This window comes from Myxocyprinus asiaticus, chromosome 45 (assembly GCF_019703515.2).
Source record: "Myxocyprinus asiaticus isolate MX2 ecotype Aquarium Trade chromosome 45, UBuf_Myxa_2, whole genome shotgun sequence".
Taxonomy (NCBI): Eukaryota; Metazoa; Chordata; class Actinopteri; order Cypriniformes; family Catostomidae; genus Myxocyprinus; species Myxocyprinus asiaticus.
In genome coordinates, this window is record NC_059388.1 from 20,527,764 (window position 1) to 20,543,850 (window position 16,087).

The 16,087-nt window shown below is 36.6% G+C and overlaps 2 protein-coding genes across 2 annotated transcripts; both read left to right on the forward strand.

Moving 5' to 3' along the window:
* Positions 1 to 10,072: 10,072 nt before the first annotated feature.
* On the forward strand, positions 10,073 to 12,309 carry LOC127434997 (microsomal glutathione S-transferase 1-like). Its single transcript, XM_051688090.1, has 4 exons — positions 10,073 to 10,147; positions 10,846 to 10,975; positions 11,575 to 11,672; positions 11,748 to 12,309. Exons 2-4 carry the CDS (start codon positions 10,859 to 10,861, stop codon positions 11,992 to 11,994), a joined length of 462 nt encoding a protein of 153 aa, XP_051544050.1. The 5' UTR covers positions 10,073 to 10,147; positions 10,846 to 10,858; the 3' UTR covers positions 11,995 to 12,309.
* An 856-nt stretch (positions 12,310 to 13,165) lies between these two features.
* On the forward strand, positions 13,166 to 15,448 carry mgst1.1 (microsomal glutathione S-transferase 1.1). The gene is made up of 4 exons (XM_051688089.1): positions 13,166 to 13,512; positions 14,103 to 14,239; positions 14,366 to 14,460; positions 14,546 to 15,448. Exons 2-4 carry the CDS (start codon positions 14,114 to 14,116, stop codon positions 14,790 to 14,792), a joined length of 468 nt encoding a protein of 155 aa, XP_051544049.1. The 5' UTR covers positions 13,166 to 13,512; positions 14,103 to 14,113; the 3' UTR covers positions 14,793 to 15,448.
* Positions 15,449 to 16,087: the final 639 nt, after the last annotated feature.

Sequence of the window (16,087 nt, forward strand, 5' to 3'; positions counted from 1 at the left end):
CATATTTATTTCTGCAATACAAATAACTTATGTGAGTCAATAACCAATAAGCATCCCTCATCTTGTTCCAAACCTGATGTTTTCTTTCTTCCGTGGTTATTTTTCTAATAAAATCATGGATTAGATTTAGGTTTTCGGTAAGGGGTTAGACTTTATGGTTAGGTTTAGTTTTGGGTTGGGTGTTAAACTTAAACTAAAATCGCAATATTGTTCTTTGTTGGTTCATTTATATTTCTCTGTGGTAGTAAAAGTTGTATGTTTTCTTATGATTTTGCCATCTCGTACTAATAATTACGACTTGTCATGAAACCAGGTTGAAAATCCTTGACTTTAGAACTACTTTAAAAGCATATAAGTAAGGGATATTTGACCAGGACCCCAACTAAGTTATTTTGTGATAATGACTGGCTGACTGAACATTATCCCACTTATTATCCAGCAAATTGACAAATAAATAAATAAATGGACATGAATACATTATTTAAGTTGAAATAATGTAATTATGTGAGAAGAAAGAGACCATGGAGTGTTTTGAGAGCGATGAAACTGCAAAGATATGTAGGAAATTGATTGCCTGGAACAACAGACAATTATATAGTTTAGTACATTCACTGAGCACTTTATTAGGACTATGGTTGTAATAAAGTGCCTGACGTGGTCTTCTGGTGTTGCAGCCCATCCGCCTCAAGGTTCAACATGTTGTGCATTCTGAGATCCAATTCTTCTCACTACAATTGTACAGAGTGGTTATCTGAGTTACTGTAGCCTTTATGTCAGCTCGAATCAGACTGGCCATTCTTTGTTGACCTCTCTCATCTCATCAACGAGGCGTTTCCATCCACAGAACTGCCACTCACTGGATGTTTTTTGTTTTTGGCACCATTCTGAGTAAACTCTAGAGACTGTTGTGTGTGAAAATCCCAGGAGATCAGCAGTTACAGAAGTACTCATACCCGCCCATCTGGCACCAACAATCATGCCAAGGTTGAAATCACTGAGATCACATTTTTCCACATTCTGATGGTTGATGTAAACATTAACTGAAGCTCCTAATCTGTATCTGCATGATTTAATGCATTACACTACTGCCACATGATTGGCTGATTATTATAATCGCATGAATAAGTAGGTGTACAAGTGTTCCTAATAAAGTGAGTGCTCAGTGAGTGTGGTCTAAACAAAACTGTCTGACCATAGAATGCCACAATTCACCAATCAGAATAAAGTAATCCCGAAAACCATGTAATAATAAAATAAAACTCATAGCCTTTATCGCTGTTGGATGTACAGTATACTGAGAAATTAGTTACTGTACTTCCGGAAGTTCCTGTTGCTGGTGCTAGTATGCCAAGATTGTGGGTTTGATTCCCAGGGAACACATACTCAAATGTGTATAGTACCTACTTTAAAGTTGCTTTGTATAAAAGCATCTGCCAAATGCATAAATGTAAACAATTATCAACACTTACCTGTTTTTAATATAAAGAGCCTCAGGAGCTAGTCTACAATGACCAACCTGAAAGAGCGCTTCTTTCATAGGTTCCACAACACCTTACTGTTTTCTGTTGTGTTGGCCTGCTATGCTCTGCAAATGCAAATAAATGTAATTTTATATGACAGGAAAAGTAAACTTTCTTTTCGGAGTTGTGTGTGTGTGGGGGGTAGGCTCCCAATGGGGGACAGAGTGCTGAAGAAGCCCTGTTCCAATTCTGTCATTGTCAAAGTTTGACATAATAAGTGATTGTTCACGCGCCTTTGTTGAGCGATACAACACAAGAGCAGGGTCCCAATTCCACGCTGTTAATTTTTTGTTTAAAGGGAAAAACACGAGATGTCTATTCCTTTAAGGGATGCTTGGCAGTGCTTATGCTAAGTAATCTAACAAACCTGTCGTGATGTCTGTTTGAGCACCTTTTATCTTCCCGAATCCACAGGAGGGCTCTACCTTTGCCACGTTGGAGAGAAGCGACATCTCTGAAATAATTTAAGTAGCCCCTTTTTGAAAGCCCAGACAAGTTAAGAGAATTCATATCTAAGATCAAAGCTTTGCTGTTGCAGGGCCACTAGAGTAAGTATTGGCTCTCTCGTTTTCTACATTGCAATCAAGTGGTGTATTCTTGGTTAAAAAGCTGTGCTCTCTGAGCAACTATAATGTTGAGCATGTCTACATGTTTACTGCCAGGTGTGTGTGAACAGCAAATGAAATGTCAAGATATAAGATGCCCACTGATGGTAAGCAGGCTTTTATTATGTACCAGCTAAAAGACTACTTTATCTCTTAAGACTAGCATTAATGTAATGTCAACAATGGTCATTTGTTCTGTTAGTTAACATAATGCATTCAATATTTCAGCTGACTTTAGGGACATTAAAAAAATATTTTACCCCAAAATGAAAATTCTGTCATTATTTATTCACCTTAAGTGCCATTCCAAATGATGTTTATGCTGCTATTGCTTTCAGTGGAATACAAATTGAATCATTTTTGAAGAATCGTTGTGCAGATTTTGCCATAAAATACAGTTTCTAGTGATCACAGCTGTCAAGCTCCAAAAAAGAAACCATAAAAGTATAATTGAGCTATTCTATATGACTGGTGCACTATATTCCAAGTCTTTTGATACCATACGATACATTGATTGAAATTTAAATCATAATTCACTGATAATCCCTTGGTATTTTGGCATCAATGGGCCATTTTTAAATCTGGATAAGGATGTAGGCTAGATGCGAGCTTTGCCGAATTAAAATATTATCAATGATTAATTATTTGGTATGTTCCTCACACAGATCTATGGTATGGTTTCAGAAGACTAAGAATATAGTGCACAAGTCATATGGACTACTTTTGTGGTGTTTATTGGACCTTGTTTATAGCAATAGATGGATAACATTTCTTCATAAATCTTACTTGTGAAAAAAATAACAGAATACAGGTTTGGAACAACATGACGGTGAGCAAGTAAGAACAGAATTTTCATTTTTGGGTAAACTATCCCTTTAAGACGTTTGTTTCAGATTCCTTATCTAAAAAATGTTATGTGTAAGGTTGCAAGAAAGTTCTTTCTCTACTTTTTTTATTCATCTCTTTTCATTCCTGACAGATAAACCTGCTGGGATTCTCTCACTTTTTTTTTCTTACACAAGAACATCTCTAATTTCATCAGCTCTCCTGACTGACAAGCATCATTATGGATAAAATTATCTTGGTAATTATCCTGCCGAAAAGAGATTTATTTCCCTTTGTGAGGAGGAGAACAGATCCATGGGGCCACGCAGTGATCTTCAGCATGGAGACGCTTCGTTAAAATAAGCATCCTAATGAGACGAGCCCTCCTGCCGAGCGCCGGGGCCCAAGCGTTATGCCTAGCTGGAGCAGTCGCTTTTGTTCAGATGTGCATTAAGTAAGTGCGAACATGGCATTGTCTTCGTTTGGAGGGCCACTTATCGAGGAATTCACAGTCCATAATTTTCTTAATTTGCACCCTGGAGCCACATCCGAAATGAGACCTTCCACCCATGACTGTTCTGACGTAACTCACTCGTAGGCCCATGCCATGGAAAGGTGTCAAGCTACTGTCGGGAATATGAGATGATTAACAGAGTTCATTGACTGAGAGTATGTTCATGATAAGAGCAGATTAAATACTTGGTTTGCGAAAACTTTGCCTGTAGTTACAGAAAATTTTAATATTAACTTGAACTTGAATGTGCTTGAACTTTACAGTCTAGCTGTTTATCATGTAGTTGTTGTACAAAGGAAAGTCTTACGTATCTCTTGATTTGTCCTGGTAAGTTTAAGTTTAAAGTGACATGGATAACGGCAATATGAATTTGCAATTCTTTGATTACTGCAATTGGCAGTAAACAGCTACTGACATGACGCAGTTCTCTGTGTTTCTATTCTTTAGTAAATCCCCTATGACATATACTGTACATTTATGCATTTGACAAACACTCTCTTTTTATTTTTTTTATCAGTATGTGGGTTTCCTGGCAATCGGCGGCTGATCGGTGTAGTTTTCTGAAATATGTAAAAAAAAACTAAAAAAAAACAAAGTGCAGTACGGTAGAAATTTTTACTGTTAAGGCTTCTGAGTCTCCACTTAACTATGGCTTGTGTGTTTGATTTTCATAATAGGTAATTAGCGCGCAATTGTACGGGTTGACTAATTTTGTAATTGAACTCAAGAGTTTAGTTGAAGCTGATGGGGAAACGAGCCCTTTACGATAATGAGCATTAGTGTTTGCCTTAATTAAGTGTAAAACAAGTGCCCTCTTTTTCATAATGGCTCTGCTTGTTAAGGGTCATTGCAGATGGATATTTAAAGCCTACAGGAGCTGCAGGATAACTTTCAAGAGTATGCAAGGAATCTTTTGCCTAGCAACAGCCTTGAAAAATCTGTGAAATTACTCATTGCTAAAATAGGTAACATAATAAATTTTTTGCAATTGCAGATGGAACTAGACTTGCATTTTCTGTAGAAAATGTGAGTGGTGCTTGCCTTTGCACAACTTGCCACCACAATGCAATGGGTGTTGTGAACGGTTACCAATGCATTGCCATCCATTTGCTAAGGTGTTCCAGGTGGTTTTTAGCATGTTGTTATGTGGTTGCTATGGTGTTCTTTATGGTTGCTAAAGCATTTCGGTGGTTGCTTACTGGCCCAAGTCTAAAGAGCCCACCCCATTTTCTATGATATTCTTGTCTGTAGATATGGCTTGGGCCTAGTAAGCAAGTTTAGTACTTAATAGGGGTTTTTCAAATTATATATGTATGAGCAATAGTAATAGTAATTGCATAGACAAACATGACTATTGAGGGGGTCTCCATGACATTGTTGTTTTCTAAAGTATCCTAAGTAACTTACTGTATGAACAAAACAGTGCCCGAAGTGTTTTCTTGAGTCACATACTGCGAAACTGTCTTTCCAGTGCAAGACAAATTGATAGTATTGTACACACCTATTAATTGCCCTTAGGGTGTCTATGTAGACATCTTTGTCATTCAATTTAGCTTCCATCCATAAGTTCTCTATAACTTATCAGCCCTGTCAAAGTGGGTCACCTCCAAACACTGATTGCTCGATGGGAAATTTATGGCATGTGCTTTCACTGCCTTGAATGCCTAGGCACAGTGTATGTGACAGTGCAGGGAGAAATTTAGACGCCACCTTGGGTCGATAAAAAAATGTAGGTGCTCGGAGCCTAGGAGGCATTCAGTAATGAAATCAATAGCTGTGCTTGGCTCCTAGCATTAAGATCATTGGTCTGGCTGTTATTTAGTCATCGTTGTCCTACAACCAGAGTGCAAGTTGGCTACCAGTGAAAAATCAATAAAATGACACCACAGCCAGCATCCCAATTACTGGTGAGACTAGTGAGAGATCAATTTGTGTGTTGGCCATTAAGGGGTCCTTTTGGGAAATCATGCTGCATTATTTGTGTTTGTCTCTCACTCATAAAAGCTCTCTTTCTCCTTGTGTCTCACATAAAAAGAGTGAATTATACAAATCAACAAGAGATTGTAAGACCAAACACCTAGTTACCTTATTTTGCTTTGCCTTATGGATCCCACAGATCAATAGTCCTGCCATAACGTGTATTATTAGGAGTGTGTATTAGGTTGTTAGAGATGTGTTCTGTGCTAGACATGTTGCAAAATGTAACAAAACACATGAAGAAAAAGTAACATGCATGTTTTCTGTTCAATGAAAAAAAAAATGCTAGTTATAAAATTGATAGTTCAAACTCTAAATTCTGATTGAATGAGCTGTGTACTAAGCCATTGTAAAATTACTATAAATGCACATCTGTGACTGCACATTCTATATTAATCCACCAAATTGTCTGGCAACAGCTTACAGTTAGGCTATCCACAGTTTATTTTTATATTTTTTGACCAACCACTGGAAAGTGCCATGATGATTCTGATAGACGCTGGAATGTTTGCTTCTTAAAGATAAAAACTACTGAAATGAGCGATCCAGGTGGAGAACAACAAGCATTTTAAGTGTTAGTTAGAGTAACAGTGAATTCAGACTCAACTTGTGCAGTTATTAGCTGTCATAACAAATCGAAGTAGTTAATGATATCAATGTGACTAACCTCGGGCCATTGCTTAATGTCATCTACACACTCCTTAAACTCTCACGGTCATCTAGACTCTGTAAAGTATCGTCACTATGGAGCCACATGTTTTTGGTCATTCATTCTAATTTAATACACTAAACATTACATTATGTGCTAAAAACATAAGCCAATGGAGTGAAATCCCTGAAGACCGGAAAACAAAAACAGGCTTCCATTATGAATCGTGGAACACTTCTGTGGAAAAAGGTAAATAGAACTATATTATTTGCCAAAATTGTTGATTTTGATTATTATTATTCTCTGCCTTGCGTTGTACTTAACAACATTCCTTTCCTGTGATAAAATCACTGTCAGGGGCCGTTCATTCTGAATGCGGTAATGGAACTTCTTTGAACATTGCACCACATCACATCTGATTTTTTACAGCATCTCGCGCAGGAGTACTACATTTTTTAGAAGTGTCTCAGGTTAAAAAGAACTTCAACTTTGATAAACGCATCTCGAGACACTTTCGTTCTGTTCTATTTGTGGCACTGCGTCTAGTAATTGGCCCCTAACACACTTTCTACACCTCTAGTGTCACCAAACGGAATAGCAAAAATAATGACTATCTTCAAACAGGTTTCCTGAACAATGCCCCCATCTTGCATTTGTTGGACAAACAGAAAGTCCCGCCCAAAACTCACACTAGTGGTTGTCAATGTTGCTGTGTCGGGCTGGTTGGGCAAACAAACATGGCAATGTTTTGATAGTGCCACAGAGTGACAGTGTTACACTTTTTGAAAAATCATCATCAAAAAAAAAAAAAAAAAAAAAAACATCTAAAAATTACATCACCTTTATAATAAGAGATATTTGTTCCCTCTTGATGAGCTAAGAAGCCGATTTTACATCAAGACTCCCATGCAGCATGCAGTGTTGAAAAGCCTTGTTATAAAGCATAAAAAAATAGTTTTCTTATTAAAATTTAAACTAAGTCTGAAGGAACTTAGTTAGCATTCATCTCCTCGGGTAAGATGGAAATCATACACTAATGATATTTCTCCTGCAGCATTACTGTTCTGATGGAGAATGTGTTGACACCTGACATAGACCACTGTGTTAAATCTGTGACTGTGGAATGACATCTTTAAATCCCTTGTCCCACAATGATTGACATCTCTCATGTGCTCCTATGGCAAAGAAGCACTGTCTCACATTTCTACCTGGAACGGTAAACACACGGTAAAATATACTACTTGGAGAAGCCAGCAAACACCGCATGTCAGTTGGAGAATTTCTCATCAGTCCACGTTCTTTATCAACTAGTTCTGCGCTGCACTTTCTGTTGCAGCTCATGCATATGTAAAGACCAGAATATGTTCACACAGTGATAAGGATGTTGCTCGCACCTGCAATGCCTTGCAACAACACGAGCACAATGGAAACATGACGTGCAGCTGTTTAGTGTGACAGTGGTGTAATTGTATGGTGGAAGACGATGTCTTGCTCTTCACTCAGCTTGAGACAAGGCTAACTTCTCACTTTGAGATTCTCTGCGGAGGGAAATTACAGGGACGGAAAATTACTAGATCTCATACTGTACCTACAATAACATGCCACAATGCCTTAGGGTTGCAGTCAACAGAATAAGGCCTAACAGAGCAGAGACCCATGCAAGATAGTTCAAATAGAGTAAGTACCAATGCACCATGTGGTATTCAGCATAACAAAGAGAACATTTAAGGTTATATACATATACACACTCACTGAACACTTTATTAGAAACACCTGTACACCTACTTATTCATGCAACTATCTAATCAGCTAATCATGTAGCACCAGTAAAATGCATAAAATCTTGCAGATATGGGTCAGGAGCTTCAGTTAATGTTCACATCAACCATCGGAATGGAGAAAAATGGAGAAAATGGAGAAATCTCAGTGATTTCGACCATGGCATGATTGTTAGTGCCAGATGGGCTGGTTTCTGGATTTCTGTAACAAGCACAACAGTCTCTAGAGTTTACTCATAATGGTGTAAAAACAAAAAACATCCAGTGAGCGGCAGTTCTGCGGACGGAAACACCTTGTTGATGAGAGAGGTCAACGGAGAATGGTCAGACTGGTTCAAGCTGACAAAAAGGCTACGGTAACTCAGATGATCACTCTGTATAATTGTAGTGAGCAGAATAGCATTGCAGAATGCAGGAGCCATATCACCCTGTAGCTCAAGACTGGTTGCTTACTGAAGCTAAGCAGGGCTGATCCTGGTCAGTTCCTGGATGGGAGACCTCCTGTGAAAACTAAAGTTGCTGCTGGAAGAGGTATTAGGGAGTCCAACAGGGTGTGCTCACCCTGTGGACTGTGTAGGTCCTAATACCCCAGTATAGTGATGGGGACACTATACTGTAAAAAGGAACTGTCCACTCTCTGTGGTCATTCAAAATCCCAGGGCACTTCTTGAAAAGAGTAGGGGTGTATCCCTGGTGTTCTGGCCAAATCCCCCCCCCCTCCCCCTGCCATTGGCCCTTATCAATCATGGCTTCCTAATAATCTCCATCCATTAATTGGCTGTATCACTCTACTCTCTCCTCTCCACCAATAGCTGGTGTGTGGTGAGTGTACTGGTGCACTATGGCTGCTGTTGTGTCATCCAGGTGGATGCTGCACACTGGTGGTGCTTGAGGAGAGTCCCCTTGTTCACTGTGTAAAGTGCTTTGAGTGTAGAGTCAGAAAAGTGCTATATAAATGTAACTTTCATTCATTCATTCATAACACATCAAACCTTGAGGCAGATGGGCTGCAACAGCAGAAGACCTTGTCAAGCACTTTATTAGGACCATAGTGTTCCTAATAAAGTACCATAGTGTTCCTAATAAAGTACTCAGTGAGTGTATACTGTTCTAAAGCTTGAGTCCATGAGTGAAAATGCTTCTATTTTAGCATTTTTATTTAATGTAGTTTTTACATTACAAATTACAGTATATATCAGCATAACAATTTGAAAGAAAAGTTGAATAATTATTATTTATTTTTTTTTTTTTACATGAATTTGAGAATTTTGTAGGTTTTGTTTTGTCCCCCTTTTGCTTTGAATTAATGACATCATGCAAAACCTGCTATTCCCCTCTTTGGAACATTTGAGAATGTTCCAAAGAGCATCTTGTGTACTTCAATGGAAGTAAGGAAATCTGTCCATTCATAAAAAGGAGTGGCAATGTCACAAATTTTAGTGATGCAGAAATAACACAAAATCTTCCAATTTTATTATGCTTTTTAAGTCATATTCTTTCCATGCTTTAACATTTTCAAAATACTAAAAATATGTTTATTTCACGGTTCAATTTAGATTTTGAATCCCAGATTTTCAATGTGAATTTAGGCTTTCGAACCCCTGGTCGACGAACATAGACGAGCAATGTGTGAGAAGGCCAAATTTACTCTCCAAACTTTCATTCATAGACTGCACTTATTTGCAAAGTTTGAGCAAGCGATACAGAAAAATAATGGGCCTCTGAGATTTTGAGATAAATCATTATTGATTGCTTGGGGAAAGTTGGGGCCACATGAGGAATTGCAAACATCCTGATAATGTTACAGTGACTCAGCAATATACACAGAAACACACCATTTTACTGCATGGGTAATGATATTTTAGACAAACTTTGATTTGAATGTGAATTAAACAGCAAACCCACCTCTCCGCTGTGTTACATAAGATGATAAACAGGCTTGGAAAGTAACTTAACTATACAAATGCATGCATGCACTTATTGTCACCAGTATTAATGATGCATTTGTAGAAAAGGCAGTTATGTTTAAATTAGCTGCACTGTACAGATATAATCTAGGATTTCTTTATAAATCCACAATTTTCCAAGGTATTAAATTGTTAAACTGTCATGACTACAAGAAAAGAAAGAAACCACTCTAGAAAGTTGAAGAAACATGAAGCAATGCACTGGTTTTGGTCCAAGTAGGCTGTCTTACACTTTAACTTGCGCCATACACTGTTGCAATACCTCAGTGCACTGATTAACACTTGTTGTTATTCAAGAGAGTCTACATCGAGGTAAGAATGCAGCAACATTTCCCATGTTGCTCTAATTTAGATTTCTGCATTTTGATTTAGGAGGGTGGTATGCAAAGCTTTGATCATAAACCCACAATGTTTTTCCACTAACACCCTGTAGACACTACACGCGAGCGAAATTTGAACGCTCTTATTATAATTCGAGGCTGGGATATGCTCGTGTGAAATGTAAACACTGGGGTAGATTATGATGGGAATGATTTAATTTAGAGTGATTTAAAGTACAAAATGTGTTAGAAAGTGAGAGGTAACATTTTGGACAACTCTGAGTTCCTTGTATTTATTATGTGGAAGTTTCTCATAAAATAAGTGCATCAACTGCCATTGCCATGTGCATCGTTAATAAGCGCTTTTGTTTATTATTTGTATATTAACTCATACAAGGAAATTATGACCCTGGACAAGTAGAATAAAGTGGTAGATGATACAGTAACTGTTAACTCAAAACTATTGGTAACAACATTTCACTGATGACCTTTAATAGACTAGTTTGAATAAAATAGGACCTCTTCATATATGAAAATGATTGGTGTATAACTTTATATAGGCTGTAGGCCTACAGTATATGCATTTCTGAGTTATACTGCCAGTTGTACTAATTTCTGACATCTATTTGTTATTGCTCTTTATACAAATTTTGCAAGCTTTTTATATGTTGCACTTGCATTCCTTTTCAGGAAAGTTTGGGAAATGGCCCATCTGATAAACAATAATGTGTTCCTGGCCTTCTCCACATATGCCACCATTGTCGTCCTCAAAATGATGTTCATGTCCTTCATTACTGTTTACTACAGGATGACCAGAAAGGTGCACTTACTTTAAAAAAAACTGTATGCTTGAAGTGACAGTTATGATCAGAATATTACTTTTACATTTTTTTCTTTTCCTTTTTTTCATTACACCAGTTTTACTTCAGCCAAGACTGCTGTACTGATCTAGTTTAAAATATGAGCCACATAGACAAGTGACCTAATCAGGTTGATTCATTCTGCATATTGAAATTATCTTGACCATTAAATGTAATCTTATATAACCTGACCATTTTTCCAATTTGGAAACACACTGCTCCACTTTTATTAGGACAATCTGGTGCAATTTACTGCAGCACTGTAAAAAGGGCAGATTTGCTCTTTTAGCTTGTATAATAATAAAGACCTAGTCTGCCCCATTGATTTTACATGTTGCATTTTCCAAATTTCTCAAAACTGCCCATTTATGTTGTTAAAATTATGTTATTTTAAACATAAATTTAAAGTGTTTCAATGTTATTTCTTGGTTGGCTTTCAAGACACATAATGACTAAACATATTTTATTGAACAAAGGCCATGATTGCCAAAAAATACATTTATAAATCAGCAATGCACTTTATCTAAGGTTCAGAAAAGTCGTTCTGTTCGTTATACAGGCCTTTTCAAACTGGGAGGACACTGCAATGGGCAATAATAATCCAGAAGATAGAAAGAAGTTGCTTCAGACCAATCCTGATGTAGAACGTGTTCGAAGGTAATAGCAAAGGACCAGTTAAACCAGATTTAAACTTTCAAATGTGAATAATTTCAGTTCCCTCTTTTATTACAGATGCCATCAGAATGACCTGGAGAACATAATTCCCTTTGTGGTAATTGGTCTTCTGTATGCACTCACGGGGCCAGATCTCTCCACTGCTCTGTTGCACTTCCGAGTGTTTGTGGGTTCACGTTTCATCCACACTGTGGCCTATGTGATGGCTCTGCCACAGCCTAGCAGAGCTCTGGCCTGGATTGTGGGGCTGTTCACAACTTTCTCTATGGCTTACAGGGTGCTTACCGCTGCTCTCTTTCTCTAAAGGGTGCACAGCACTGTTGGATATAACAGAAAGGAACAAGCTTTTTTTTAAATTATGTGCTATAATCACTGGCTATATCTTTTCTTATTACGTTCTATGCAGTTTATAATAGAAACAGTCAATATTTCATTAAAAGTTTTTAAGAATCTTTCTAGTTTGAATAACATAAAAACTGTTATCATGTTGTAATGCACAGGTATGAGTTTGACGACACTGGTTGTAATGTCACTCTCTCAACTAAAACATGTTTGTTCACAGTCAACAAGTCGTTGACAAAATGAGTCAGCAATAAAAAGAGGGTTGCTACCAAGGGCATAGATTTGGCTTGAACATTTGGGGGGTTGCAGTGTAAAGCATTTATATGTTTCCATTGATCATGGTATAAATATTTATTTATTTTTTTTCTGGGAAATCCTTGCATTCCAAACACTCATAGCTTGAGTGCTTTTCTTCCAAATGTGAATGGGAACTTTTAATTTTAAGTCTTAACATGACTTACTTTGTAAAATTATTTATGCAATTATTTATAAATGAGGTTAGAAATGTTCAGATTTTAACTGCACCTTTATTTAGAAAGTAGCTACTGCTACATTTTACAATTCTAAAGTCTTCGCAAGGGGGCAAATACAAGTTTGGGAGAAGATCAGTCAAGTCAAGGTTTATTAATAAAATGTACAACAATACAGCATGCAACATTAGGCCTAATAGTTGGCAGTTAAATATAGTTTCATTAATTTCCAGAGAAAGACAATTAAAGGTAGAATCACAAGAGTTAAACTAAGAAGTTTAAAGTTAAAGAGAGAGAGAGAGAGAGAGAGAGAGAGAGAGAGAGAGAGAGAGAGAGAGAGAGAACAACAAAAAAACATACTATTTAATACACAGGCATAAAAGGTATAAACAGGGAAATAGAAAAATGTCAAAACTGCAAAATAAATACAGTGTGCAATAAATTTGCATGAGTAACATTAATTAATTAATCTAATAATTATTATAAATAAACATAAATACAATAAATATATAATAAATAAACAGGTAACACTTTACAATAAGCATTAGCTATCAACATTAGTTAACATTAACAAAGAACAATATATTTTCACAGCATTTATTAATCTTAGTTAATGTTAATTTCAACATATAGGCTATTAATACAATTTTTAAATCAAAAGTTGTGTTTGTTAACATAAGTTAATGCACTATGATGGAACAATGAACAATTGTATTTTATTAACTAACATTAACAAAGATTAATAAATGCTGTTAACAGTATGATATATTGTTAATTGTTTGTTCATGATACCTAACGCATTGACTAACGTTAACTAATGGAACCTTACTGTAAAGTGTTACCAATAAAAGAATCTCGTTATTATGAATGTGCGCATACATTATTACGTAACAAGTAAGTGAATTTGAACTGAAGTCAGTATTAACACGATACAGTTGATGACACGCCCACCATCTCACGTAATCTCACGAGAGTTTCAAAACGCTAAACTGGCAGAGTTTCGTCAAAAGGTGAGAATATCTTGAATTATATTTCACGTTTGCACTTTTTACTCGTACCTAATTTGTTTCTTGCTGTGTATAAGCTGTTTATAAAGTTAGTTTTTTTAATATATATTTTTGGCATTCCATAAAGACCGCCTTGAGCGTTCTAGATCGCGCGGAAAATAACCTAGTTAATCTTCCCGTGAAACTTACGGACGATGAAATTGGCATGTAGTATGCTCAAAAACAATACTGCACATACAAATAAAATAAAAAAAGTTTATTTATTAAGGAATTGTAAACTTCCATAAAGTAAAGTTGAACAATGTAAATGATCCCACCTCTACAGTCCATATTACAAGGTAAATGACTAAGAATGTAAGCTGTGAGGATGTAAACAATGTTTATTTATCATATTAACCAACATATGTAGCCTTATATTCCTTTTATAAGACTTATGTGGGTTTCTTTACGTCAGAATAAACAATAACAAAAATGTTTAGACCTTTCCTTCTTTTTTGTATGTGTTTGTTCTAAAATAATATTCGTTTCAGTTGTATTATTTTGTGTGTGCTCACGGTGACCTTGTTTATCATTTATCAAACTGTTCACTGCAGTTTGAATAAAGATGGCAGAAATTTTGCACATGATTGACAGCGAGGTCTTCCTGGCCTTCTCCACTTATGCAACCATAGTCATCCTCAAAATGATGCTCATGAGCCCCATAACCTCATACTATCGATTGACAAAAAAGGTACCCTATTTACTGTGTTGTATACACCGATCACATATTTTTTTTTTTAGTTCTTATACTTGAAGTATATTTGCCTCATATTGTACATACTTGTAAATGTTTAATAGCTCCTCTACTTTTCTAAAGGTTTTTTCCAACTTGGAGGACACCAGCTTGGTCAAGACTTGTGAAGACAGAAAGAAGTTGGTCAGGGTCGATCCAGATGTGGAAAGAGTGCGAAGGTAAACATATAAACCTGTTTATGGAAAAAGTACTGGACTAGCAATTCTGGTACCGCTTTCTAATGCCTTTGCTCTTTTATTACAGATGCCACCAGAATGACCTGGAGAACATCATTCCCTTCGTGGTAATTGGTCTTCTGTATGCACTCACGGGGCCGGATCTCTCCTCGGCTCTTTTGCACTTCCGGGTGTTTGTGGGTTCACGTATCATCCACACTGTGGCCTACGTGATGGCTCTGCCGCAGCCTAGCAGAGCTCTGGCCTGGATGGTGGGGCTGTTCACAACTCTCTCTATGGCTTACAGAGTGCTCACCACTGCTCTCTTTCTCTAAAGGATAGCACTCACCTTGTTTGAAAACCTTTTGTTATCGTTACATGCTTTTTGCAGCCTTGTGTGAAAGAATACTCAATTTTAGTCATTTTTTACTTTTTTTATTGAACTACATTTTTAGTGTGTATTCTGTTGTCTTTCTGTGCCTCACTCCCAGCAATGCTCTTTATAACAGATAGCAAAACTGAAATACCACTTTATACTGCTGGATAATCTTTAACAGCTCCTGGCATGCATAGTGGGATGAGTCTAATTTGATCAGTACTGTACATTGAACAAACAATGTTTTTTTTTTTTTACTTATTAATCACAGACTTTGATCAACAGCTTCAGATTGTTTTAGATTAGTAATCATTAATAATTCGGCCCATGTAAGTAATTCAAAACGACTAAAATCTGTGCACATTTTTAGCAGTTCTGTTCCAGTTGTGAAGACAGGCATATGAACATTAAAGCTAGAAAATAGCGTTCTGATATTAAGAAGCGTGTTAATTTATAGAAACTTGTAATACGAATGCAAAGTAACATCATAGATTCTTGAAGGTTAATGTGAAAAGCTTTAAACAATCTTTTCCATATAGGATTTTTTTTTTTTTTTTTTTTTAAGTTTATTGATGGATTGACTTACGTTTGAAAATAAAAGGAAATTATTTCTGACATTGGTTGCAAGGATCTTAATTAAATACGTTTAAAGTTGCAAGTGTGAAAGAAAGCAGTTTGTGTTTTACCCACCAGAGGGAGCTATCTGAATGCCCAAGTAGTACTGATGTTTTGTTCATGTTTGTCACACTTTCAATGGAAGTGAATGGGGCCAATGTTTTGAGGGTTTAAAGGCAGAAATGTGAAGCTTATGATTTTATAAAAGCACTTCCATTAATTATTCAGTTAAAACCTGTGATTTATTTGAGCTGTAAAGTTTAAATTGTCATTTTTACAGGAGTTTTATGGCTTACAGCGTTATGTTGTCATGGCAACAAGTTGTCAAATTTGATATAACTTTACACAGAAAAAGGTAGTGGTTTTATCACGCTAAAATCGTGTGAATACACATATTGTTTACGTCTTGTGGCTATACTTTTGAAACAGTGAGTATTTTAACATTTATGGATTGGCCCCATTCACTTCCATTGTAAGTGCCTCACTGTAACCCAGATTTTTGCTTTTTTCTTTAAAAAGGAGGTGAAAGTCTAAATTAATTTTTGTGGTAATCAACATTATGCCACAAATGCTGTCGATTGAACCAGAAATATCCCTTTAATACACATTGAGCACATTCGTAGTTTTCCTAATATAGCC